Below are 25,159 nucleotides of genomic sequence, written 5' to 3' on the forward strand. Positions count from 1 at the left end.
CAAATGCATCCTCTTCTTAGCTACTCAGCCCACTCACTCCAACTGTCATTCTCCACACAAGCAGGCACACTAACATTCTACTCTCTCTCTCATCAGGCATTCCAACATTCCACGCAGACACCACATTCATCTTGGCTGAGCAGCTAAGGAGAGGATGCATTTGAGGTAATTAAGGTACAACATATCCCCTTCCCTTGGACAACAATAAACAACAATAAGTTGAAACTACGTGGAATGTTGGAATGCCTGATGAGAGAGAGAGTAGAATGTTGGTGTGTCTGCTTGTGTGGAGAATGACAGTTGGAGTGAGTGGGCTGAGTAGCTAAGATGCTGCTCCTGGTGGGACCTCCTTGGGACCTCCTTGAAACCTCTTTGAAACTTATAACAACTTATTAATAAACCCTCTACTTGAATTATACCTCCTGGCTACCTCTGGTCATTTGTACAATTTACCATACAACAGTAATTAATCAAACAATTGTTAATTAAGACATGTCAAGCTGATTTTTTTTTTTTTAAATCTATGGCAGGCTTTTTGAGAGACGTAGTCTACTGCCAAAAAATGCCTGATTCAACAGAAAATATTTCCAACCGAGTTCTGCATGCACCCAATAGGAAAAAAAATCACTTTTTTTATTTTCATCAAAATGAAAGTTTATTCAAATGACAAGGTACTTCTTCAAATATACATTACCAGGTTTGTCAATCCAGTCTACACTGTGTTGAATGTTCAGCTATAAGGTGCTACAAGCTCTGTTATCCCTATTAAGCATACTCTAGTTACGAGAAACCCTGAAGGTTAACAATAAAATGTACATTTGAGATTTGCATCCATTGTCTGAAATTATTCTGTCAGACAAGAAGGTAACGAATATGCAATTTCTCGTCATAAAATCTGTAATAAGGTGGTACTTCTATTCATAGAGGCAGAGGCTGAGGGTGTCGTCTTGCACTTTTAACTTGGCTTGCTCGGTGATGGCCAGTTGTAACATGTTAGTAATCCAAGATTCTGTTTTCCAACGGGAAGTACACATCCTGTTTTGTGATACAGATTTTGTTGCAGCATTAGACTCCTGCCAATCCTTTCTTTTTTAGTTCTGTCGCACCCGGGCCATCCTGGGACACCACTGAAGAGAATTCTGGTTAGTTAATTGCATCTCCAGTGGTTTGTATAGTTTCCTTGGGTCCAGTAACCCCTCATAAAAGATTGCTACTCAGTATAAACTGTTTGAATATTAATGAAAGACACATTCATTTTTGTTAGGCATGGGGAGATTAAGTAATTTGCCCAGAATCCCAGGATGTTTAGTTCCGTTGCCGAGACTCGAACCCGGTTCCCCAGCTTCGAGGTCGACCGCTCTAGCCTTGAGGCTACATCCTCTCCCCCTCTTCTTCTTTAAGGAGTTTGGGACAATCCTCCATCAACCATTCTTTTTTCTTTGTATCCTTCAGCCATTTGTTTAAGAAATTGTCAATTACATCTTGGATCAACCCTCTGGAGTATTTATTCTCACCATTTTTAGGTCTTGCCTACTAGACTTTGCATGCGCTCTGGTGCGAGTTACATTGTGGGCTTACCACGAACATACAGGGGCTTGGAGCTCACCCAGTACACACCATTGGTTGTCTTTCCTATCTTGCATTTGCCTGATTCTTATTCGTGTCCCAGCGTGTCAACATTGTGTTTGTCCTTCCCATGGACCCTGGTCTCTTTACCATCACTTTTGATTGGATGACTTCTGTGCTTCCACAGCTTGGTTTTCAAGCACTACTTTCTTCTTTTTGTTTAAGCACTTCACAAATTGCATGTTTTTGCAGCTGCCTCCCACGTGTGCTTCTCTCGCTCTGCACTCCATGTTGCTCACTGTCATCCTTGTGCTCTGTTGTGCTTGTCCTCATGTACTTCCCACATTCCTCTCTTGCCCATGTGCTTCTCCCCACCCACTCCGCGTTGCTCTCACCCTTTGCTTCTCCTCCTCAGCCCGCACTCCATGTTGCTTCCCCACCCGTGCTCTCCTCTCTCGCCTGTCGCCTTTCCTCCCCATCCCTGTTACACCTTGTTGCCTGCTCGCCTGTGATCTTCTCCCTTGCCTGCTCCACATTGCTCTCTCGCATGTTGCTTCTCCTCCGCCTGTCCATGCCCTTGATGACACTGGGATTATCATACAGATTTGTCCTTACCAATCCTTAGAATCCCTGGCCGACTGGATCTCTTTAGTCTGCAAAGAAGTAAAGTTCCCTATTTTCATACTTATGACAATTTCCCAAAGGCCAGATACATCTCAATCCAAAGGACCACTGACTACGAAGTAAAGTTTAAAGATTTATTACAAAGCCAAAAATAACTGAACATACAAGCACCTCAGCAAGAGGTTCAAGATATAAACTGGCACTAATACAAACATAATCCTACGCAGGAGTCTCGGACGACTCAGATTAAAGAGCAACGTAAGTTCAAGTAGCATTAGGCATACACTGGTTGTTTCTCACTTGAAGTCTTTACTGCATCTGCTCAAATGGGAAAGAAAAGGTTTGTCTATCTCTACACTAACTCTAAGGTGACATCCCTACATAACATTCCTCCCAGGCAAGAGAAAAAGGTGTCCGCTGTGAAGGCTCCATAAGTAGCACATTCAATTTCCGCAAGTAATTAGCTGAAGCTACTGAGCTCGTTCTAAGATGCTCCTTAATTTCTCCTGCCTAGTTCCCACTGAGACCCTGTCTAACTGCATCCCCAATTGGACTGCCCTAGACAGGACTCAGACTGACTCCAACTCTAACCCCACTACGACTGAGATGGTCTTCAACTGCAACTGACTCTCCTCCCTCGGGGCACTTTCCCTAATACAAAATCCCAAAACAGTCAACACGCCCATGGCACACCTCCTTCAGGCAGGTGCAGCTCCTTGTACTTTTCCAGCACAGGTCCATCTTCTTCCAAAAACCGTTGCTGTGTCCTTGGGTCCCAGGCACCTTCTCCGCCAAATTTTGCAGTTTCGCATACCAATAGACTAACTTCGTTCTCACTCCTACCAGCCTAACTCCTAAAACAATGGATTATTCTACCTAACGAGCTACATGGCCTTGCACCTGCAAGAGAAATGCATGAGAAACAATCCTGTACACTCTCTAAGTTTTTTGAAATTCGACTGTAAACAGGAGCCTCTTCCCAAGGAAACATTCAACCCTGCCTTTCTAGTTATGCTAAGAAAAGTACAGTTAGGCCTCTGCTGGCAATTTCATGTCTCAGGCCTTTACACTTTTAAATGCATTTCTAATACAACGTAAGCATTACATTTAAACCATTCTAAAGCAATATTTCATTACATTTCTAAACATTATTCCTTTTCATGTTAGAGCATCACGCGTTTCTTAAATTGGCAGCCTATACGTGCAACTTTTAATATGGCACGTTCAATCTAATGCAACATTTTAAACACGAAGCAATAATTTCTACATTTTTTAAGGCATATTCTCGAATCTGGCACTACTTTAGTTCTTTAAACAATATAAGCACACAACTACATATTGCACTGATCCCCGGCCTAGTACCATATTATAAAGTCACACAATAACATGGTCCTCTAAATATGTAGGTGCTGACTACTTGGGATTATGGGGCACCCCTACAAATTTTCAAAATAACATGGCGCTCTAGCACCCTACGTGTTGCTTCTGCCCCCGTTGCTGCTTCTGCTACCACTCCCAACCCCTAGTGTTGTTTACACATCACCTGATTAAAATAAATAAATAAACGTTGTGGCATTTTTTTTATTTTTATTTTTAGTCCCTGATCGTTTTGTAGAAGCACTCCTGCGTAGTGCTGTCGCCTACAAGATCGGATGCCAGGTATCAAGGTGTTTTATTTTTTTTTGTTTAACAATGCTTCATAGCATTGAGGATACTGTTCAGCATGGCTGAAAATTATTACGGAAAACGATAGGTCTCAAAGCGCAAACAATTGGTTTTGCCAGTGCTTGTTCTATCAGAATGCGTGGGAACTGTTTTACGTGAGTAATCATTTGGTGAGCCGCCCGACCGCACTTGTAAGCACTAACAAACACCTAAGAAATATTGATCCTACAGAAAACAAAACTCGTATTAATCTGTAACATCCAATTTTCATATTCGTTTTTTGTGTTCACAAATAACCATTGGCAAAGGCAATTGGTTTAATGTTTGTACGGCGTGCACATTTCCAATCCTCATGTGATGCTAGTGTCAAAACAATTATCTTTACCAATACTGATGTTTATCTTGTTTCATATTTTGGCACTCCCAGAAGCAATGAAAACCTGGCCAGATTCAGTTCTCTGTAGATAAAGGTGGGCATGGTTTATTTCTTTAGTTCAAGGATGAGCATGTGTGCACACAGCATCATGCAGCTTAGCATGTTTGCAGATGTGTATACATTACAGATCTGCCAACTCCTAGTCCCATTGTGTATCACACTATCTAATGATTAGAAGCTGATACCACACAGTGGAAGAACAAATGAGCTGGTAACCCCTGTGCACTGTGGGTTTCCAGATGTTTGGAGGCTGGGCCCTGCTGATGTACATGGGGGTGTGGGGGGTTGAAAACTCCCCGGAAAGGACCAGCAGCATAGGAAGCTTTTGTTTTGGGGCAACAGGGTTGGGTCACTTTGCAACACAAACCCCTGTCTCTTTACTTGCCCCCTCCCCCTCATGGTTTGTAAAAGCAATAGGCGTATGGTCCTGCCCCATGACAGACCCTGCTTGTTTAACACGGTGAAATCTATCTGAAGGTCTGCGGCCCGATATTAGGTATTTAATTATTTTACTTATAATGCCTTTATCCAGAGAGAACTGAAAAATGGAGACACCCGCAGTCAACTAAGGGTATTTAGATGAGGGTATGGCGGTGCTTCAAGAATTGGTGGCACTAAATTACTGTAAAATTCCACCAAAACACATTTTTTCCGGCTATGAGGAGCATGCTAAGAGACAAATAATTTTGCGCCCACCACTGAAGCTCCTTGCACCGTTTGATGTTGTAGACCTACGTTTGATGAACGGGTAGGCGAAGAGCCTTGCAGTAATAAAGGGGTGAGCGAAGTAAATGAACAAAATACAGAAGGGTCAAAGAGGTTAAAAGTCTGCAAGTCTAAATGAAGAAGAACAAAATGTGCATAAAGTGGGAGAAAGATCAGGGGGTTGACCTAAAATCAAATGAAAAAAGAATCATCAGTTGAGAGATTGAAAGGGTGGCAGTGAAGTTGGCAAAAGAAGTGTAGAAAAAAGCAAATTGGGGAAAAATAAAGATAAATTGATATTTCATGAGAATTTGAAAGAGGTGGAGTATACTCAAAGTACAAGAAGAGTATCGCGAGTGCAATAAGCACAATGAGAGAATAAAAGCGAGCAACGTAGGTTTGCCCACAAGCATAAGTGTGATGAAGGTTAAGTAGTCGGAACCAAAAAGAAGGAGCAATATTGATTTTATAGAGAACTGGTATTATCGCTACTGGGATTCTTGGCACTGGGAAGTTTGTGCTTACATAAACCAACACTACTAGTGTCATTATGTGCCTAGCTAGAGAAAACACTCTTAATTCTATTGAACTAGCAAGGTTATTTGTTTTGTAAGAAAGACCCCATTTTCTTCGGTAGTCATCAAAAAAAGAGAATTACACAAGCTAAGATCACATGCAGAAGAAGAGAATGGAATACACACGGTGGCAACAAGATAGACCAAATAATTGACATTAAAGGACATGTAAGGAGGCGTCAGGCATGTGACCGCAATGGCGAATTGCAACTGGGCACAATGATATGTAAGCTCCATACTCGATGGGCCTCCATGCCCATCCCTTAGACTTCCAAGTGTCCAAGCTTCATTAGAACTGCCTCGAAATTGTACCTGCTTCGAACAGGACCCCTTCCCTTGCCTGCATTTAGCACTACCCGCGTCATACCTTGACGGAGGCCTATTGGAAATGCCCTACTTGAAGTTTGTGTCTGTTGTTCCTCTTGGTTGTTTCATCTTCTGCATAGTGTGTGAGCAGGATCTGCACTGCTTGTTTATAGAGAGAATTTGTTTCAGATCCTTCTCTGCACTCTCGTTGTACCACATTGTGTCCTAATTTGATGTGTCCAGTTTTACAGGAGCCTCAACACCAGAGCTGCTGATAAACCCATCATTTTCAAAGTCATTGTTGAGGCTTCTGAACATGACATCCCACACCCTATTTGCAACCAGGAAGTTATAAAGTATCCTCTCTAGGATAGGGAAGCAAACATCGAGGTGCCTAGAATCATCCCCGATGACCTGGACAGATTATTATATGCAGTTGTAAAACCAAATGACCCCTTTTTTAGGGAACTCCAACAGAAAAGCCAGCCCTGAAACCCTGATCAAGCCTAGCCTTGGCTGAAAGTGTCCTCTGGTGAATATAAAGACCCTATGAAGGACTTTGTTGAGACTTGAGTACCCCACCAAGTTCTTCATCAGTATCCGAAAGGAAGGTGCAGATACGACTACCCCACGGTTTCCTAGCAGCAGTCTTCCTTCCAATCGGAAATGTGTAGTGTATGTTGTTGACGGTGATGTGCCTGGAGCTGCCCAGCATCCTGCAGGCATTGTGTTGACGAGCTGTTTGTGTGAATATGCAAGCATGCACCAATGAAGTTCCAAACTAGGCAATAACACGTTATTACACACACCGTTGTTTCCAGCTGTTTTGTCGAGTCCACCGACCCTACACATTAGGAACACATACTCCAAACACCACAAACTACGTGCCATGTCCTACGCTCTTTCCATGCCCATCTGAATAGCTTATTCATAACTTCATCGGCACGCATTAATCTGATTTGTCCTTGCACGAATCCCGCCCTTATGGACCTCTGAACCTGGGTACTACATGCTGTGCTGGTGTCTTTGTAGCAAAGATACCAGCGGGATCATGTACGTTGGTGTGAGGGGCTCACCCGTTCCCTCTAACAGGGCGATTTGTTCTGCGGCATTACATTCCCTCCTTGGTCGACAGCACAGTGGCTTGCAGTAGATTGACCGGCTGTGACTTGTTTGTGTGGACCTTGCACTCCTGTCACACCACAGCAGACACAGTTGTGGACTATGCTAGATCCTGGCTGTAATCTCCTAACTAAGGGCAGACTAAGCATGCACACCCAGTTTACACCGGATCGGACTATGCATTGAACAAGCAACCTCTGGCTCTACCAAGTCATCCCAGGCAGTCACACTTACAAGCTTTGGTGTGCATCGGATTTGGCATGCGCAGCTCAGAACTGATGTAAGATCGAGTGGAGTAGGTACACAACCAAGGGCAGACTAAGCATGCTCACCCAGCTTACACCGGATTGAACTATGCATTGAACATGCAACCTCTGGCTCTACCAAGTCATCCCAGGCAGTCACACTTACAAGCTTTGGTGTGCATCGGATTTGGCATGCGCAGCTCAGAACTGATGTAAGATCGAGTGGAGTAGGTACACAACCCAATGATGACATCCACTTGGATCCTCTTTGAAGCAAACATCTACGTATTGAGTGTCAAGTTGCTGCAAGATGTTCGCAGGACCTCTTGGGACCTCACACGTAACAACAGTGCTTCCTCATAGGCCTGATTACACCCATGAACTCTAACAACTACACACTTAAGCACCCACTTATTCCAAATTCAAACAAGGCAACTGCGTGCAAGTGCTGGCATGTACCAGAAGTGCTTGTACTGTGATGGACGAGGCCCATACCATGCCGCACAGCCACACTGGTGGTTGTAAAATACGGGAATATAGTTCAGTCCTAGGCTACAATGTGACCATGTGGTTGCCACGCTCTGTACCGACAGTGGTGGTAGCACTGTAGAAGTAAACCACTGTGCACCACTTACTGTTGTGGCCCCAGGTTCCAAGTGACTCACCTCCAGCACCGCTCACCTGCTAAGGAAGAGTGTCCTGGAAAAAGTGCCTGGTGCCGGCATGTGGCCTCTGAGAGCCCAGTCTTACATGCCACCCCACTAAACATTTCATAATTGCAACCTTCCCGCTCGGTTTCTGTCTCATCAGTTGGAACAAAAAGTAAGATAGTTGTGAGTAACTCATGCAGGTATTCCATGACCAGAGCCTCTGCTTGCAGCGTTTTGTTAGTTCTCAATTTACATCTAAAATACAACAGATATCTTCAAGGAACTCTATCTGCACGGAGTGGCGTCATTAGCAAATGCTTCTCATCATGCCTGTTTGGTGGCTCCAGCTTCAGGTATAGTCGGGGCCACAGCGATTTTCGCTTAGTTGTTGGTTTGCCACATTTGCCACATAATCCATCAACTGCCACGTAATATGCAGATTTTAATAAAAAACATTGCTTGTAGCTCAAACGGTTCAAAATGTAGTAAAAGTGCAGTGACGTGTTGCTGCGCAGTGGAAGGCCTTTGCACAGCTGGACTAATCACCTTTCTGTGACTTATTGCTGTATTTGGGTTTCAAACTGTTACTAATGAGGTACAGTTAATGCCCAGACAGTGTAAAAAAGAAAGCTTACAAATGACAAAATGAATAAGTAATATCACATGTGCCGCATAATTTGTAGGGGTGGGCGGAATTTGCGAAACTGACTTTTGCAAATTATCGCGAAATTGCTCAAAATCTCTGCGAGCGCACAAAACTTTCGCGAAGATGCGGAGATTGCTTTTCCTGCCCGTTCGCGAAGTGTTTTTGCGTGCTCGCTGGGAAATTTATCTCCAACTTGCCCATGCGGTCGCTAATGGGCGTGGCCATCTTGCTCGTGATGCTTATTTCCTGTTCCGGGTCAAATGACGTGTTCGCAATCGCAAACTCGCGCGGGATAGCGCGACCGGCTACCAACAATCCAACATCTTGTGCCGAACGGATAGGAAAACGCGTCGGCGAACGCAGGGACCCGGTAAGTCGCTACCTCGCACGTGAGAACGCATTTATAAAGCGCAAACAAGAAAATACTTGTTTCATGGCAGATTGCGAAAGTTTTGACAATTTCGCGCTCTGCCCGGAACGCGAAAATGTCAAAATATCGCAAATTCCGCGAGCGGAACGAAATTTACTGCCCAGGTCTAATAATTTGCCTCTTCTTGCCCATAATCAGACCCTCCCCTGCCACTTAATTCCATTGGCCCGGGGTATAGTAGAGTTAAGCCTGTAATGCACCCTCTCCGGCATGAAGCAGGCTTTGAGCGGAGTCGTTGGTTGCTCTGCCCTTTCTTGTCATCTTGGCAGCGTCGCCCATTTTCGCTTTTGTTGCAGGCCCGGGTATGTGCGCGTGTCATGCCACAGACCAGAAGCCAGGCCGAGTTTAATTCCTTTCCAGCTGTTTCTTGTCCGCCGCGCTGTTGTACTTCCAGTGACTGATACTTGAGTTGGAACCCGGGGCTCTGCCGTTCGCAGGATGTAGTTTTTCTATTTTTAATTAATATCTCTGTGTGTGGGGGGGGGAGGGAAGAGTCGATGTGAACTCCATTAGAGGCTTAACAGCTGCCAAAATCTCTGCGCTGAGAGCCGCTGGCTCGTGAAGTGTAAGCCAGGGGCTGGAGTGGTCTTTCACCAGCCTGGCCTTATTAGACAGAATAGAAAGCATGCAAAATAAAGCATTGGCCCTACTTGAAGGAATAATAAAAAGCATGCTAAGCTGAAAGGAAAATTAACCCCTTCGTCCCATGCGGGTCTCTCGCACTTGCTGGCAGCGTGATCGAGCTGAAGGCTGCAGCCGGATGTCCCGCCCTTATCTCCTCACCGTCTGACCCGACTAATTCCTGTGCATCAGACTCCACCTGTCAGTAGGTGGGCGCGAGGGCTGTCCTCAGATGCCATGACCTTACTTTAGGCCTCACGCTGTCCTCTCCATCTCTCAGCAGCAGAGCCCCCACAAGTATCCACTCTCTGTTCAGCAGTGCTGCTTTTACAGCTTGCACTGCTGCTATGGTTTTTGTTGACAGGATATATACCCTGTTTTGTTAACTGAGATGGCGTGTGTGCCACAAGGGTGGGTGTGCATCTCTTCCAGAGGCCGAAGCTGTGGTAGGCTCCTTTTGCCACCCTCCAGCTGGTTCCCCAGTGGGCTGGAGTTGAGCTCCCCTACACTTCCTGCCCACTGGCTGCTTTCTCTGGTGGTTATTGGACGCGTTGCATGAGCCACTCATCGGCACTCCCTGATGTCCTTTGTTTTGACTACCTTATAAACCCTCAGTATCCTCTCCATCAACGTCATCAGCTCAGATATCCAACTAAAGGGCTGAGAGGTTAAATGTGACTTCCTGTGATGTCCTTCCTGTGTGGGCAGGTTATGCCCAAGTTGGGACCTGGGCCCTCACTGCTTCCCTTCTTTCTAAAACTAACTTCATTCTTCCCACAGGATCCTAGAGCGAGGCCTACTTTTTGTTACAAGCTTCTCCACCTCATGTGGGCTGCGTCTGAGTTGGTTCTGGGTGGACCCCAAATTCCAGTCCATGGTGAGGACTGCGGATTTTCCTGGGCTTTGTGTACCAGGGGAACTTATGATGTTAAATTGTCTGCTTCTGCAGAGTCTTGATAGCTGGCTTGGTCTAAGTATCTCAGTCCTAAAATGAGGCATCATGTGTAATGCTGGACTCTATGTAGTTTCTGGAGTGTCTTCAGTTGAAGAACCTTAAAGATGCAGTTGTAGTGCTCGTCTGCATGAAACCTGAATATACATTTGTAGTGTTTGGTGGCTGAGCAAGGCAACTGTCTTTGCAGACATCACGTCGGCAAGTATACTCATTGGGCCTGAGGAATTAACCGTAATCAGAATAGGATGTGATTGACCATTTTTTGGGAAGCAAGAGATTGGGCTTCTAGAAGGAATGGCATGAAAAATGGGATTGTCTATGGTTTTGGAAATATATGCGCTGAAAGAAGGACATTTTTAAGGATATTAATGTCTACAGTCTGGGATGAGTTAACCTGGTAGTGTTTTACAGTGTATAGGTACTCACACTGAGAACTTGTTCGAGAGATGAAAGGAGTGGTGGAGTGTCTAGGGCAGTGACACTCAAAGTACGGCCTGGGTGCCACATGCGGCCCTGCTAACCTTTGCGTGCGGCCCGCGGGCAGCAGCACAGAGCTGCTGTTTACTCGACTCAGCACAAACACAAATAAAAATGTTAAATATAAAGCAAGCACTTACGTAAAAGTTAATTGCAGAAAGGGAAAGGAAGTAACAAGGCCCTTAACTTTAGGCACACCTTTATTTTTAAAGACCGCAAACGTGCAAAAATAGGATAGTGTTTTCAAAATTCAAAAAGTGTATTTCATTGACCTATAGATCCATTTTCACCTTAGTAATTCAAAATATGCATTATGAAGTATTTTCCTTAAAGTGATGGTTTTCAAACAGGAATTTAGCCACTAAATAGACATGCTTTGCTTCCCCTACACAGACGTTAACACCCCCCACCCGCAGGCATCAGTGCGGCCCTCGGTCACACCAAAGACCAAACTTGGCGGCCCCCGGGAAAATGTTTGTGAGTACCCACTGTTGTAGCGGCCTTTGCTGACCGGAGTATGTTTATCACTATCTTGGCAGTCTAGAAATAAGAGCAAAATTTGCTGATGGCGAGTACATGGCAATAGTAGAAGCCCGTGATGGATGTTCTCAATGCTGAATCACTTATTTCGCTGTCTATATGAAATCCGAGGTTGAGTGCAGAGCTACGGAGAAAAGTCTAGAAGGAAGGCAGCAGAAACGATTGGATCCACCTTCTGTGATGTGCTGTGAAGTTTTGAAAATTGATCTGGATAATGCACAGGACTAGAGCATCCTGGAAACGGATGATTCACACTATCTACAAATTGAGATGTTTGTAATTGAACAGGTTAAATGTTTCAATGTATATAGAAATGGGACATTTGTAAGTCAAAACCTTGATTGGCGTTTGTAGTGTCCTTGTATTCATCCGCTGTGTATCCACTGTCTAGAAAGATATTTAGATCTCACAAAAGGCTTTTTGGATAGTTCAGGAATGTTTAGTCACCCCAAAATTACTTACCAGCCCTAGCAAAGTCCTCCTCTGTGGTCTACCCAGTGTGACTTCTCATGGTTGACATAGCCCCTCAGGCATTTAGAGCCTTGTACAGTCAAGAGTTACTTGGGTCCACAAAAGAGCAATTTGTGGTGGTGAATTCTACATCCTGATTGACAGAAACAAGATTTGTGAAATTGTACCCAAATGTAATCTTATCAAAGGCAGTAGTATCTGACTTTCTGGGATGGGTAAGAGAAGATAAATTAACAATATTAATGTTTGTATGGTGGGGAGGTGTGTCTGGGGGTAAACATTTCTTTGTTGGAAAAAAACGTTACATGTGCAAATGCACAATACCTCATGATTTACTAATCCAGTGTTACATTTTGTGAAGTTGGAGGAGACCTGGAAAACTGCAACTTTTGTAGCGGGAGTTTTTTTAATCACTTTTTCTTAAAGAAAGTTAATGCGCAATCGGCATCTATCCTGGTTTGCTGCACTTAGATGCAGTGACTGCTTGTAGCTGCACAGAATGATGTGAATTACCATATTGGAGGAAGCATCCGGGGCACAGAGTTTTGTTGTTAATACTTGTGTGGATGTGTTTGTTGGTGAGGCAAAGGGTCCGAAGTTTTCTTATGGTTTCACAGTACATTAGCAAAGTACCCTGAAGGGAGAAATTCTAGGTATGTCTCATTGTAACACTATAAACCACTTAGACGCCATTGGCTTGTATAATCTAGCCAAGTTTATGATATTAAGAACTTCTCATTTCCCTTCTGGGGGATCAAATGAATGAAGTATCAAAGGGATCTGAATGATCAAAGCTATCTGATACCAAAGGATCAAAGGGATCATGTATGTGACGGAAGCCACCAGTTCCTGGGGTGTTCACGGGGGTCAAGTGTTACAGCACAGTCTGGTGACATCTAGGCGGCTTTGGGCTCGAGCAGGGATGGTTTCCTCTAGGACGGGTACAGAGTTGCGGGTCTTTGAGGAGGACCAGACTTGTATTTGGAGTTTGAGAACAAGGGTATTGTTTTGGTGCCCATGAATTTTAGGACTTTGAATGGTAGGATATCCGACAGCGTTTGCTGTTTTCCAAGACTTGGTATTGGTCTCTGTTGGTAAAGCATTGGTAGAAGGGGGTGTCGTAGTGTCTGAGCTTGATGAAAGAGCGGTAGGTACATGCTGAAGAATACAGGCAAAATGGCTTGCAGGAATGTGCATCTGACCTGGCGTAGTCATGTTAGATTGTAATAGTGTGCGTGGTAGGCTGAGATGGAGGCAAGCAAGGGGTGCAACAGTCGATACCCCGTCTGGTTAGTTTATTCTGCACAACTGAGTCCTGTGAACTACAGCTATGAATACAGCCACTGCTGTGAGTACCATGAGGAGAGCAGGTCTTGAATCATCATGAGCCTCGCCAAGAAACTGCTGTCGATGTTACCATTTAATTTACAGTATTGAATAAGCGACTAGCAAGTGTGTGCTAATATCTAAAACAGAAGGTAAACTATATTGCCTGGGTAAGTGTCTGAGTTGTGGGCTACGAGTTCCCAGTATGAGTGTTGGCGTGCTTTAGGTAGGAACATTATTCCTAGAAATCAGGGATACTTGCATCCGAGCACCCGTTTTAGCAAGAATGGCGGGTCACGTCTACATTTTCCAGACTGCGTTACCTCAAAAGTGGTGCTAGTCTAGACTAACAGACACATTATGTTGTGATCTCTAGTTTCACACTCTTCTTGTTCTATGAGCCTTATCGGAAGTCAGCACATACTTTAACCATATAGCTGACGCGTGGAACTCCCTCCCATCACTTCAGAGCCGTATAATTCCAAAACACTGGAATTATACAGTAATATTCACTAAATTCCCCGCAAAATCAAATGTGCGTCTTAATGCAGCACATTCTTCGGAACTATTAGTCTGCTGTACATTTAAATACAGCAATCAACAAGGCAACCAGTTAACCTTTCCAAAAGGTCTGTCGCTTCACTGCCCCACATGTAGCACTTTTTTGGCATCGTCTGAGATGTGCTGTCCCTTGCAAGATCTTTTGATAACTAACTTAAAGGGCGTTTGGAGCCCATCCACTGCTCTCCATTCATTGGTTTCAATGTCACTCATATTTGTGGGCTCCTTTGTGGTTGACACATACCAGTTTCACTTTCTCTTCATTTGTTTCTCCCTTCCGTGGAGCATGGACCAAGTACTAATTGTTTTTTATCATTTTTATCAGCGCCCTAAGACTGCTTGCTCTGTGATTGAGGTACTTCTTCCCCATAGTGGTCAATATTTGTTCCCCTCACCCTGTTGTTGCTTACCCCTTCCCACGTTGTTGCATACCTGTTGTACCTCGTTTTTGCTTAACTCCCCCTCCCCTGCGTTTATGCTTCACCTGTGCCCCCTCCCGCATTGTTGCTTGTTGCTTGCCTGTTGTTGCTTACACCATTTTTTATGCTTCCCCGTCCCCCTACCACAGGCTGTTACTTGCCCTGTGGCAACCGCTACCATCCCCTCCCACCCATTGTTGCTTGCGCCATCCCACCCACACCCCTGACACCACAAAAAACATTGACAAAGCCAATCCGCTCTCACATATGCAAGAGCTGTATGGCTTTGTCAATGTGTTTTTTACCATGTTGTACAGAGGCACAGTTGCTGTGCAGCATGGTTAAAAGCAAAACAAAACACAATGATGCGTCCAGTGCTTACCACATCTTTGCACTTCGTTTTGCTACTTTCAGCCATGCTGTCCGGTCACCTGCCCTTGAAAAGTGCGGTCACCTGCCCTTGAAAAGTGCGGTCACCTGCCCTTGAAAAGTGCGGTCACCTGCCCTTGAAAAGTGCGGTCACCTGCCCTTGAAAAGTGCGATCCCCTGCCCTTGGAAAGTGCGATCCCCTGCCCTTGGAAAGTGCGATCCCCTGCCCTTGGAAAGTGCGATCCCCTGCCCTTGGAAAGTGCGATCCCCTGCCCTTGGAAAGTGCGATCCCCTGCCCTTGGAAAGTGCGATCCCCTGCCCTTGAAGTGCGGTCAACTGCCCTTGAAGTACGGTCACCTGCCCTTGAAGTGCGGTCACCTGCCCTTGAAGTGCGGTCACCTGCCCTTGAAGTGCGGTCACCTGCCCTTGAAGTGCGGTCACCTGCCCTTGAAGTGCGGTCACCTGCCCTTGAAGTGCGGTCACCTGCCCTTGAAGTGCGGTCACCTGCCCTTGAAGTGCGGTCACCTGCCCTTGAAGTGCGGTCACCTGCCCTTGAAGTGCGGTCACCTGCCCTTTGATTGCCTGGTGACAATGCCACATATAGTGGGTATTGGCCATCTGACATAGATTTATTGCCCCAATCAGACAGCTTCAAAAAAGCGAGCAAAAGCTAGTTACAATCTTCGTGAGTAGCCAGCTGTTACACAAAGATGACGATTGCCACCTCTGCTACCCCTAAATGAAGACATGCTTTCCTTATTTTTTCTGTATCCCCTGTGTTTAAGACATACAATTTTAAGTGATCTACAAAGTTATTTTGATCTGTTTGAAATTTCTTTTGATAACGCCACATTGTGCCAGGTAGTTTTATCCACTGGCACGCATTAGTGCCGTGGACTCCTGTTGTTACCTGAACTGTAATAACACGCGGTTTATTAAATGCAAAGTACACCTCGAAGTACAGTCCAGTTATGTGTACTGGTCTGCCAGTCAGTGGAGCAGTCTCTGGAGGGGTGTTCATTGCTTCCGCTCCTATGTTCATTGCATTGCACAACAGTTGCCCTTTTCATGCCTGATGCATTTTATTCCATGATGTATGAAATGACTTCCTGGTTCTTCCCTCTACCAACAACATTTCTCTTTTTCGTTTCTTCACAGGATGACACCGATAGTATTTGCTGTCAAGAGCAGATCAATCGTTCCATGTACTGGGCCGACGGATTCGTTCTGGTCTATTCCATCGCGGACTACAACAGCTACAGGGTGATCCGACCTCTCTACCAACATATCAGAAAAATCCACCCCAACGCCAACATCCCCTTGCTGCTGATCGGAAACAAGGAAGACCTGCTGCGGGCCCGGCAAGTGTCGCCGTCCGAAGGTCTTCAGCTGGCCAATGAGATTTCTGGGACTTACTGCGAAGTGTCGGCCCGGGAACATTTTGAAGGGGTGCACGAGGCCTTCCACCATCTCTGCCAGGAGATGAGCAGGATGATGGCCAGCTGCAACGGCGAGAAGAGGAAAGGTCTGCACTTGATCAGGCCTAAATCACCCAACATGCAGGATCTCAAGAGAAGGTTCAAGCAGGTCCTATCTGCCAGAGTTAAGTCTACAGCAGTAATCTGATGGCATGTGACCTGCCCTGGCTTATTGATTTATTCTCCAGGTGGTTCACAGCACAAAGTAAATTTGCAAGCAGAGCCACCTTTTGGATGGGTTCTCGCCTTGTCTCCAGTGGTGAACAAGGTGCCAAGTTGACGCATTTGAAGCATCTGGGGAACCTTTTCCCTTCAATAGTGGCCAAGAACACTCAGCTTGGGAATTGAACTACACCCACGGTGTACATGCAGCTTTCCATATCTTTCGTAGGACATCCCAAATGGAAATGGTTTTCCAGCTGATCATCAAAATTAAGGAAACTGGACGGCAGCAACATTGTGGACCCAGTGGAGAGACTGTGGATATTTATATATTTATATTTGTTTAAAAAAATTTAGACCGTGTGTGTGTTTTGGTCGATAGAACACTGGGCATTATGGGCGTCTTTAGGACACACATTATTGCCTTTAATTGAGATCAAAGATCTGACAAATTTGAACAACTGATCTGATTACCTATGCCAACGCAGATGTGTTACGTCACTCATTAAGTTTACTATGAACACACTTGACTCTGGGAATGGATTACACTCCTGGTGGGCGCCACCAGGATGCACCACAGACCTGCACTAAACTAGTAAACTTCCCATTTATCAATCTTTTTGGAATATGATCTCACAAGCCTCTGAGTACTGCCCTTTAGTTCTTTAAAAACACCATAAGGGTCTATTTGCTTTTGTTGAGTAAGTAAAAAAAAATGGAAATCCACCCTAATATTTCTTGAAGGTAATTTCTTAATTTGTATAATACCTTCATATATGAATATCTTGTATCAAGCTATATTTTTTTACAGGCAGAAGCAAAAATATAAATAAACTAATGCTGTAACTAAATAAATGATTGCCGAACAGAGTGGTTTCTTTAAAGACAGTTTTGGATTGTATTATATTGCTCTATTTATATAGCACTTTATAAATCATTGCGGGGTGGTGAAATAGTGGTGTTAACACGTGGTGGGCACCAGCACTCATTTGTGGGGTATAATATTCATCATCAGACTCTGATCCAGAGCAAGTGAGAGAAAGGCAGAAAAGTGAGACATGAGGAAGAAGGAGGAGGTAAAAGGAAGTGGCAAAGTACCAAAGTAGGCATGGAAAAGAACTCGTGAGTATGAGATAAAGAGAAAGGAAATGTAAGGTGATGGATGAAAGCGGTGTGAGTGTGTAGGACGATGCAGCCTTGGTATTCAGCATCTCTGTAATTGGTAGCGCGGGGCTGCAAAGTAACACTTTGGGTTCCTGTACTTGTTCTGCTTTTTGCTGGTGGTGATTTCCAGTTAAAAGGAATGTCTCTGAATGGCCTGCACTGAGTACAGCAGACTTGGAGAGGATTCCAGTGTGATCTTAGGGTATCGAATAGGTATAAATGGCCCTCAGAGGATTCACCTATGGCTCTCAGCGCATTGGTTGGCCTGTACCTAGAGCATCCTACCTGGCGAGGATGTGGCTTATTTTCTTGACGCTGGTGGTTTCCAGTTAGTATGAATGTCTTTGATGAATGGCCTTCACCGAGCACAGCTGGCTTACAGAGGATCCCATGGTGGTCTCAGGGCATTGAATGGCTGATCTAAGCACAGTCGGCTCTAAAAGCATTCACGTTTGGCTCCCACGGCATTGATTGGCCTGTACAGAGAGCGTTCTACCTGGAGAGGTTTTAGGCTTGGCTCTGTGGGTACTGTGGCTATTTATTAGCAAGATGTGCATTACAATTCTGATCCAGTCCAGTTTTCGTGCCTGCAGTTTGCTAGTCTAACAACAAAAACAATATTCAACCCACTTGACATGGTACCGGGCACTGATTAAATGGCTCTTCGCTAAGATTTGGGGTCAATTCAAGCCGACAATCACAGTATTTTTGATATGAAGTGTATCGGAGCTATAGAATCCTTTTTTATTAGAGATTTGAATTGTTCAGTAGACTGAGAAAGCTTGGTTCCTTGCACGCTTGTAGGCCTCTGGAAGGCCTACCACTCGCTAGACATGGGGGCGGATGATGGGGAAAGAGAAGCAGATTCACTCTGGCTCAATGACACTGGTAACTGAGAAGGGTTCAAACATAAGAGGATGACTGGCAATGCCAATCGGTCTATTCTTTTAAAAATTAGTGGGGAGTTATTTGCTTTGCTAATGCTTGTTTACTTTGTCAGAAGCCAGTGCTTTTTACGAATGCTGTTCAGCATTGTCAATAAGAATAAAACCTTGTTAATGATATTGATAAGTTATACATCACACTTTTTTCTGATGCTTAACTGTGCATGTGATACTACGGTGGTTCCTGCGTGTCTACGCATGAATGTGTCAAAATGTATGCACGTGTCATAATGGGGTGGCCATTTTTACTAAATTTATTTTTGCATTCTGAGATGGTGTACGCACAACTTGGAGCAGTGAAATAAAGAAACAAAAATGTGCTCAAAAGTGCAATGACAAAAAGGAGCTCAACATAACAAATTGTCGCTGCCGGACACTCCTGAGAAGTGAAGAGGAAATGAAAATATTGGGGATGACGACAACTGGCGAGGGTGGATGCAGGAAGTAAATCTGGCGAGGAGCATCAACGGTGAGCAGCAAGGGAAGGGGAAGTGTGAGAAGTTGGCCTGATAGGTGATGTTTCCAATTCTGGAACCACCTATTATCAGACCAAACAATCCCTTATGGTGTCTGGTTGTAAGTCAACCTTATTAGACAAGCTATCCTAGGGGTAGCATGGACTAAGCAGCCTAAAGGCTTAACTTAAGAGGTCGTGTTAAGCGAGCTGTTTTACCACATACAATCCTGTAATATCAAATGAAAGGACACCACACAAGTATATATTATAAAAATATATGTGTTTATTGCTAAAAACAATCCCCAGTATTCTTTATGAATAAAGGGGCACAAGCGTTAAATCAAAAGCACTGTTTAAACATACAAGTTGCACAATTATGGATGAGGGCAGGGGGCCACTCAAACCATATACTAAACAAGTGGTATAAGAGATGCCACTCGAGCAGTGGTTAGGCCTAGGGCCTAGGGAATCGCTGGGAGCAGTCAGGACAAGCAATGCTGAAGTCGGGAATGGCCCTCGGGATTCGGGAGCAGTGCGGAAAGCGCACGCATGCACCAATGTTAACCAATGGTGCGTAAAAAGTGTAAAGTTAGAGTTTTAGGACACTTCCGCTGAACCTAGAGGAACAAAACTTAAGACACAGACCCTAGAGGTGTGCACCAGTGTGGGAACACCGACGGAGCAAAGTTACCTCACCCACAGGAAGTGGGTGCACAGGGTCGAAGTGGCGTCGGGTTTTGACACGCAGGCTCTTGGTGCTTGAAGCTGAAAGGGCTGCAGGCGGGTTGAAGATGAAGTGTCCGGTGGAGTCCAAGGGTGGACTCAAGTCGAAGGGTACCTGAAAGCAGAGGGGACAGAGTCTGGGTCACTCAGCAGTGACCAGGGTGGAACCAGGACGGAACCAGGCAATGTCGGGCGCAATCAGGTGGTCGTCGAGGAGCTTCTCTCCGCTGTCACGTAGGCTCTGGGGCATCTGCGATGTCCAGGAGCGGGTCACGATCTGTCCCACGCAGGCTCTCGCCGTCGGCGCTGTCGGCTTCAAGTTTGGAGCAAACAACACTTGGCAAAAGCAATCCACGCGGAACAGGGAGATTGCTTCTCACTCGAACCAGGAAGGTCAGAGTGGTGGCTCCTTTTCAGGGGAGCTGGTGTGGATTTGGAGCAACCAGATTCACGAGTCTTCTTTGTAGTTTCGTCGGCACAGGGACCACTAGCCGGCTGGCAAGTGACCGGGCCAACGCGTTGAGCCAAATGGAGCAGAAGGGCCCCACGCAGCACTCGTCGAGTGTGGAGGGCTGAACTTCGGTTCAAGAGTAGCTCAGGGTGGGGGCTTCTCAAACCCCGGTGCACAGCTTCGAGGGTCACTCGTGGGCTGCACGGTCAGAGTCTCGTGGTCAATTCAAGATGGCGTGCCCCACGCTTCCGGTCGCCTCCACGGGTCTCAGCTCTGCAGGGACTGTGGATCGGGCTGTTGGAAGGCAGGCAAGCTTGATCTCGTCGATCTCAGTCGCTCAAGTTCCGGCGGGAACTGCAACCAAGTAGACGTCGAGGGCTGTATGGTGCCTGCTGCTGCAGGGTGGTCACTCCTTGACCACAAGGGAGATTCTTCGGGCTTCCACGTTGAGATGGAGGTCCAAGGGTCCAGAGTTTCGTTTCTAATGTTTCTTCCAGGAAATCTGATGTGCATTGGCACTGCTCCCACTCTTATTCGAATCTGGGGGGCGTGATTACCTGCTAGGTCCCCCCCTATGGGTGGGACCCAGGAAGTGGGTGGATACACCCCCTTCCTTTGATCCAGGCCGCCCTGGCACGAGGGCTGGAGTGCCCCAGAACCGGTTTGGCCGGATTATGCAAGGGGCAGCCTTGTGCGCCCCAAGCAGTGTCTGGTTTCTTTCAAACCTCCCTGCTACAATCCACTATCTCCTGTCTGGAGGGCGGTGACACCCTCCTGTGACAGGAAACCCTTTGTCCAGGCCCCATTTGGCTGAGTTTCGGTCAGCTGCAGGGGTCCAGACTCTTGTCTGTGGCAGAGGCATCCATTTTGTGGATCTAAGGTCTTTGGAGAAATTAACCGCATTTAAGTAAAGCAACATGTCCTACCCCTCTAGAGGGGTGGAATGCTATCCCCGTCGCCAGAACTGGCGAGGGGATAGTATTCCAAATCGTATGACACCTTACACGACATGTTTTGATAAAGCCAAACCAGAGTTGCTATATAACCGCGAGGATTATAAGGCACTTAAGAGTATATGGTATGGCGTTATCCTGAAACAGCTTAGGGAGTTGTTCCCGACAGCTGCAGACAGGCTCAGCTCATGTTAGAGCTCCATCTCACATTAAACCACGCACTCTGCCTCCAGGATTGATGAGGCCTTCCATAGGAGTGGCTCACAGGTTTATATGTGTCCAGATATAGGTTTAGATATAGGTATACTATACCTAAGTAAGGGGTGATGACACCACCTTACCCCAGCTGAGTGATCAGCCAGTTGTGTCAATTTAAGAACCAGCCAGGGGTGGCAAAAGATATGCTGCAGCCCCTGGTAGGCCTTGGTGGCCCCTATGCCCTGGGCACCTATAGTGCATTATACAGGGGCTGACAAGGAGTCCATTTCCAATTGTGGTATGTACCTAGGGTACATGGAATCCATTTTACAGAGAGAGCAGATGGCCTGGGGCCCTGATTAGCAGGGAACCAGGTCAACTAAGTCAAAAAACCAGCTAATCACAGGCAAAAAATCTGGGGTAACCATAGTCAGGTAGCCACCTTCCTACATAACCCCCCCCCAAACGAAAGGAGATAAGGCTATCCTTGGCCAGGTAAGCCTATATTGCCTGAGTGGCCATATAAGGAAGTACCTGCACTAGCATGGGTACCCCCTGTCTCATGGTCCACTAAGCAGTCCCTCACCCTTTGGGTATTAGAGGGTCTCCACCATAGGGAATCACTACCTTGGGTGTGTTTATGCAAAGTTAAAGGCTGGTTTGTATATGGAGTATTGAAGTGAGGCTCTACTAAGTTAGGGCTTGGCTTCCTCCAATTATCTTCCACCATGTGTGCCTTTCTTTCTTTAACTGAGTTGCACTGTGCTCTCAGGGTCAACCTCTGGCTACCTAAAGCTGGAGGCTGGGTCCCTCTGTTTGGCTTGCTGGAGGGACAGTTCAGGTTTGGGCCCCAGGTTTGGCTGTGCCCAACAGAATCCATCTGTGGGAGGTCCCTAACTGTCTTTAAGGGGGCTCCCTCAGGAGTTTTTAAAGTTTTACTAGTTTTGGTGCCCCTAATCTGTTGATGGGGGTGCTTTATTTGACAGGGGGCCCTCTGGGTCTCACTGTCCTTCTTGTCCTCTGCAGCCCTGGGCTGGCTAAGGCAAGGGAGAGAGGGGCAGGTTATCTGCTCCAGACTGGGTCCCACCTGAGAAGGGTCCACCGCCATCAGAGGCTCTGTCAGGCCAGGCCTAACAACCTCTGGGGCAGTTCCTTCATCAGGGGTAAGATCAGTTCCCTGAGGAGGCTGATCCTGTCCTAAAGTCTGGTGAGGGGGAGATTTCTCTTCCTCCTCCATGCTCTCAGTTTGTGTGGAGTTATCCATCATTTCAGGCTTCACAACGCACATATCAGTTTGAGTTGGGGCTGTGGCCATCACAGCCCCACCAACCTTTTCAGGAGGAGACTCAGTTTGGGTTTCTGCTGTTATCATAACAGCTTTGCTATTCTGTTCAGGAAGAGCTTTTGCTAAAGATGGGGCAGAGAGTTTCTCAGCCCTACCAACCTTTTCAGGAAGGACATCTTGGATTGGGGCTGTAGCCATTACAGCCCCACTAACCTTTCCATTGGAATTCACCATTCTAGAATGGGTTTCCTGTTCAACCTCAGCCCAGGCTGAGATTTCCAAATCATTACCAAGTAGGCAGTCTACAGGCAAGTTTGATGACACTGCCACTCTCTTTGGGCCAATGACACCTCCCCAGCTGAGACTTACTACTGCCATGGGATGATTGGTTTTGACGCCATCAATGTTTGTTACCTGGTATGTGGCACCTGGTAAAAGTTGCTTAGAGGGGACTATACAGTCAGCCACCATGGTGATGCTAGCCCCTGTGTCTCTAAAAGCTTCAACTTTCAAACCATTGATGATGGGTTCTTGTCTATATTTGCTCAAAGTATTTGGGCAATCAGAGAAGTTGGCAAACCCCCTGCCAGTCTCATAAACAAGATCATTTGGGGAGGGGGACCTGGATAGGCCAGGGTCCTCCTGGGCTCCAAAAGTAAACCCACCCAGATTCCTGGGTGTGCTCCCACTTCCTGGGGGATTACTGCTGACAGTAACAGGAGGTGTTGGAGCTGGCTTTGGAGGTATATTCTCTTTATTGTTATTCTTGGGACAACAGTTGTCTGTTTTGTAATGCCCCACCTGTTTACAGGCATAACAATAAGGCTTTTTCTCTGTTGAAGAAGTGTCTTGGGACCCACCCCCATTCTTGGAGTTTTGGGGCCCTGGGGAAGTCTTTTCTTTATTTTTATCCCCACCCTTATCTTGAGGGTTGGTAGACTCCTTCTTCTGGTTACTGTCCTGATTCTTAGGCCTAATCCTGGTTCTGACCCACTTGTCTGCCTTCTTTCCCAATTCTTGGGGAGAGGTCAGATCAGAGTCCACCAGGTGCTGGTGTAAGAGCTGGTTCTGACAATTACTTAGGATCTGCTCCCTCATAATCAAATTATACAATCCTGTAAAGTCATGTACTTTGCTGCCATGTAGCCAACCCTCCAGAGCCTTAGTTGCACAATCAACAAAATCAGTCCAGTCCTGAGTCTGTGTCTTCTCGGTGTCTCTGAACTTCAACCTGTACTGTTCAGTGGTTAAGCCAAACCCATCTATCAGAACACTCTTCAGGACTTTGTAATTGTTTGCATCCTCATGTCTAACAGTGAGGAGCTTATCTCTCCCTTTCTCTGAAAAGGAGTACCATAAGATTGCTGCCCACTGTTCCTCAGGAACCTGCTGTACCATGCAGGCTCTCTCAAGAGCAGTTATCCACTTGTGGATGTCATCCCCTTCCTTGTAGGGGGGCACAATCTTTGTCAGGTTTCTACTATCATAGGACCTGGGTTTCTCTTTAGGAATATTGCTGCCACCAGTGGCATCTAAGCCACACAATTTCTGCTCTCTTGCCAAGGCAAGTCTAGCTTGAGCCAAGGCTACCTCCTCCCTCTCTATTTGGAGTTTGACAGCCCTCATTCTGGCCCTATGCTCTAGCTTTTGAGAAGCAGTCATGCCTCTCTGAGATTCTCTTGAGGCACTAGAAATATGAGAGTCCCCTGAGGGAGATCTCACTCTTCTGTTGCCTGGGAGAATGACATGGTTGGATCTGGGGAGGTGCTGGCCCTCTCCATTTCCCAGTAGGTCTAAGTTGGCCTGGTTAAGCCTGGCAACTTGGACCTGGCTACCCCTCTGATCCTGATCTTCTGGGTCCTCTACATCTGAGTCCTCCTCCTCCTCTTCTTCCTCCTCTTCTCCTTCCTCTTGAGGGGTATCAGTTACAGGGGGGTTCACTCCTTCTCCTGATTCTAAGGGAGCTTCATTTCCCTTCTCTAAGTCATCCTGCTCTAGAATGGCTATCAGGATAGGACAGGTGAGACTTCTGCCCCTTTTTAACCCTCTTGATATGCACAAGGCAATCAAGTCCTTTCAGGTTAACTTGTCATAGCTGGAAGTTGCCTTGGTAAGGTCAACTGTCACAGAAGCAGACCCTGAGGCTTTTCCTGTGTCAGACATGACTGCTAGCGAGGTGTAAGTGGTGCACTTACCTACACTAAGTGTTTTCCTACTGTACCTTGCTAGTGAGTTGTAGTCAGGGTGTGCTAATCCCTTTAATCTACAACTACTAAGTTCAGTAGAACTTAATATGCTAAGCTTTTGATTTATATGTACCTAGAGGTACTTGATGTGATCTTTCAATTTGATACAAAGATTGCAATGGTAAAACAACAGCAAGCTCAAATCCGCACCGCTGCTCACCAATGTGAGAAGTTGGCCTGATAGGTGATGTTTCCAATTCTGGAACCACCTATTATCAGACCAAACAATCCCTTATGGTGTCTGGTTGTAAGTCAACCTTATTAGACAAGCTATCCTAGGGGTAGCATGGACTAAGCAGCCTAAAGGCTTAACTTAAGAGGTCGTGTTAAGCGAGCTGTTTTACCACATACAATCCTGTAATAACAAATGAAAGGACACCACACAAGTA

The 25,159-nt window shown here is 46.0% G+C and overlaps 1 protein-coding gene across 2 annotated transcripts in view; it reads left to right on the forward strand.

Annotated features, from left to right (window-relative positions):
• The window catches only part of LOC144752013 (ras-like protein family member 11A-like), a 217,727-nt gene extending 200,516 nt beyond the window's left edge, over positions 1–17,211 (forward strand). For both annotated transcript variants that reach the window (XM_078639974.1, XM_078639973.1), the window contains one exon: positions 15,868–17,211. In XM_078639974.1, the coding sequence (XP_078496100.1) occupies positions 15,868–16,335 (468 nt within the window). In that variant the 3' untranslated portion in view covers positions 16,336–17,211. The remainder of the gene's footprint in view (positions 1–15,867) is intronic.
• Positions 17,212–25,159: the final 7,948 nt, after the last annotated feature.

This window comes from Lissotriton helveticus, chromosome 4_2 (assembly GCF_964261635.1).
Source record: "Lissotriton helveticus chromosome 4_2, aLisHel1.1, whole genome shotgun sequence".
Taxonomy (NCBI): domain Eukaryota; kingdom Metazoa; phylum Chordata; class Amphibia; order Caudata; family Salamandridae; genus Lissotriton; species Lissotriton helveticus.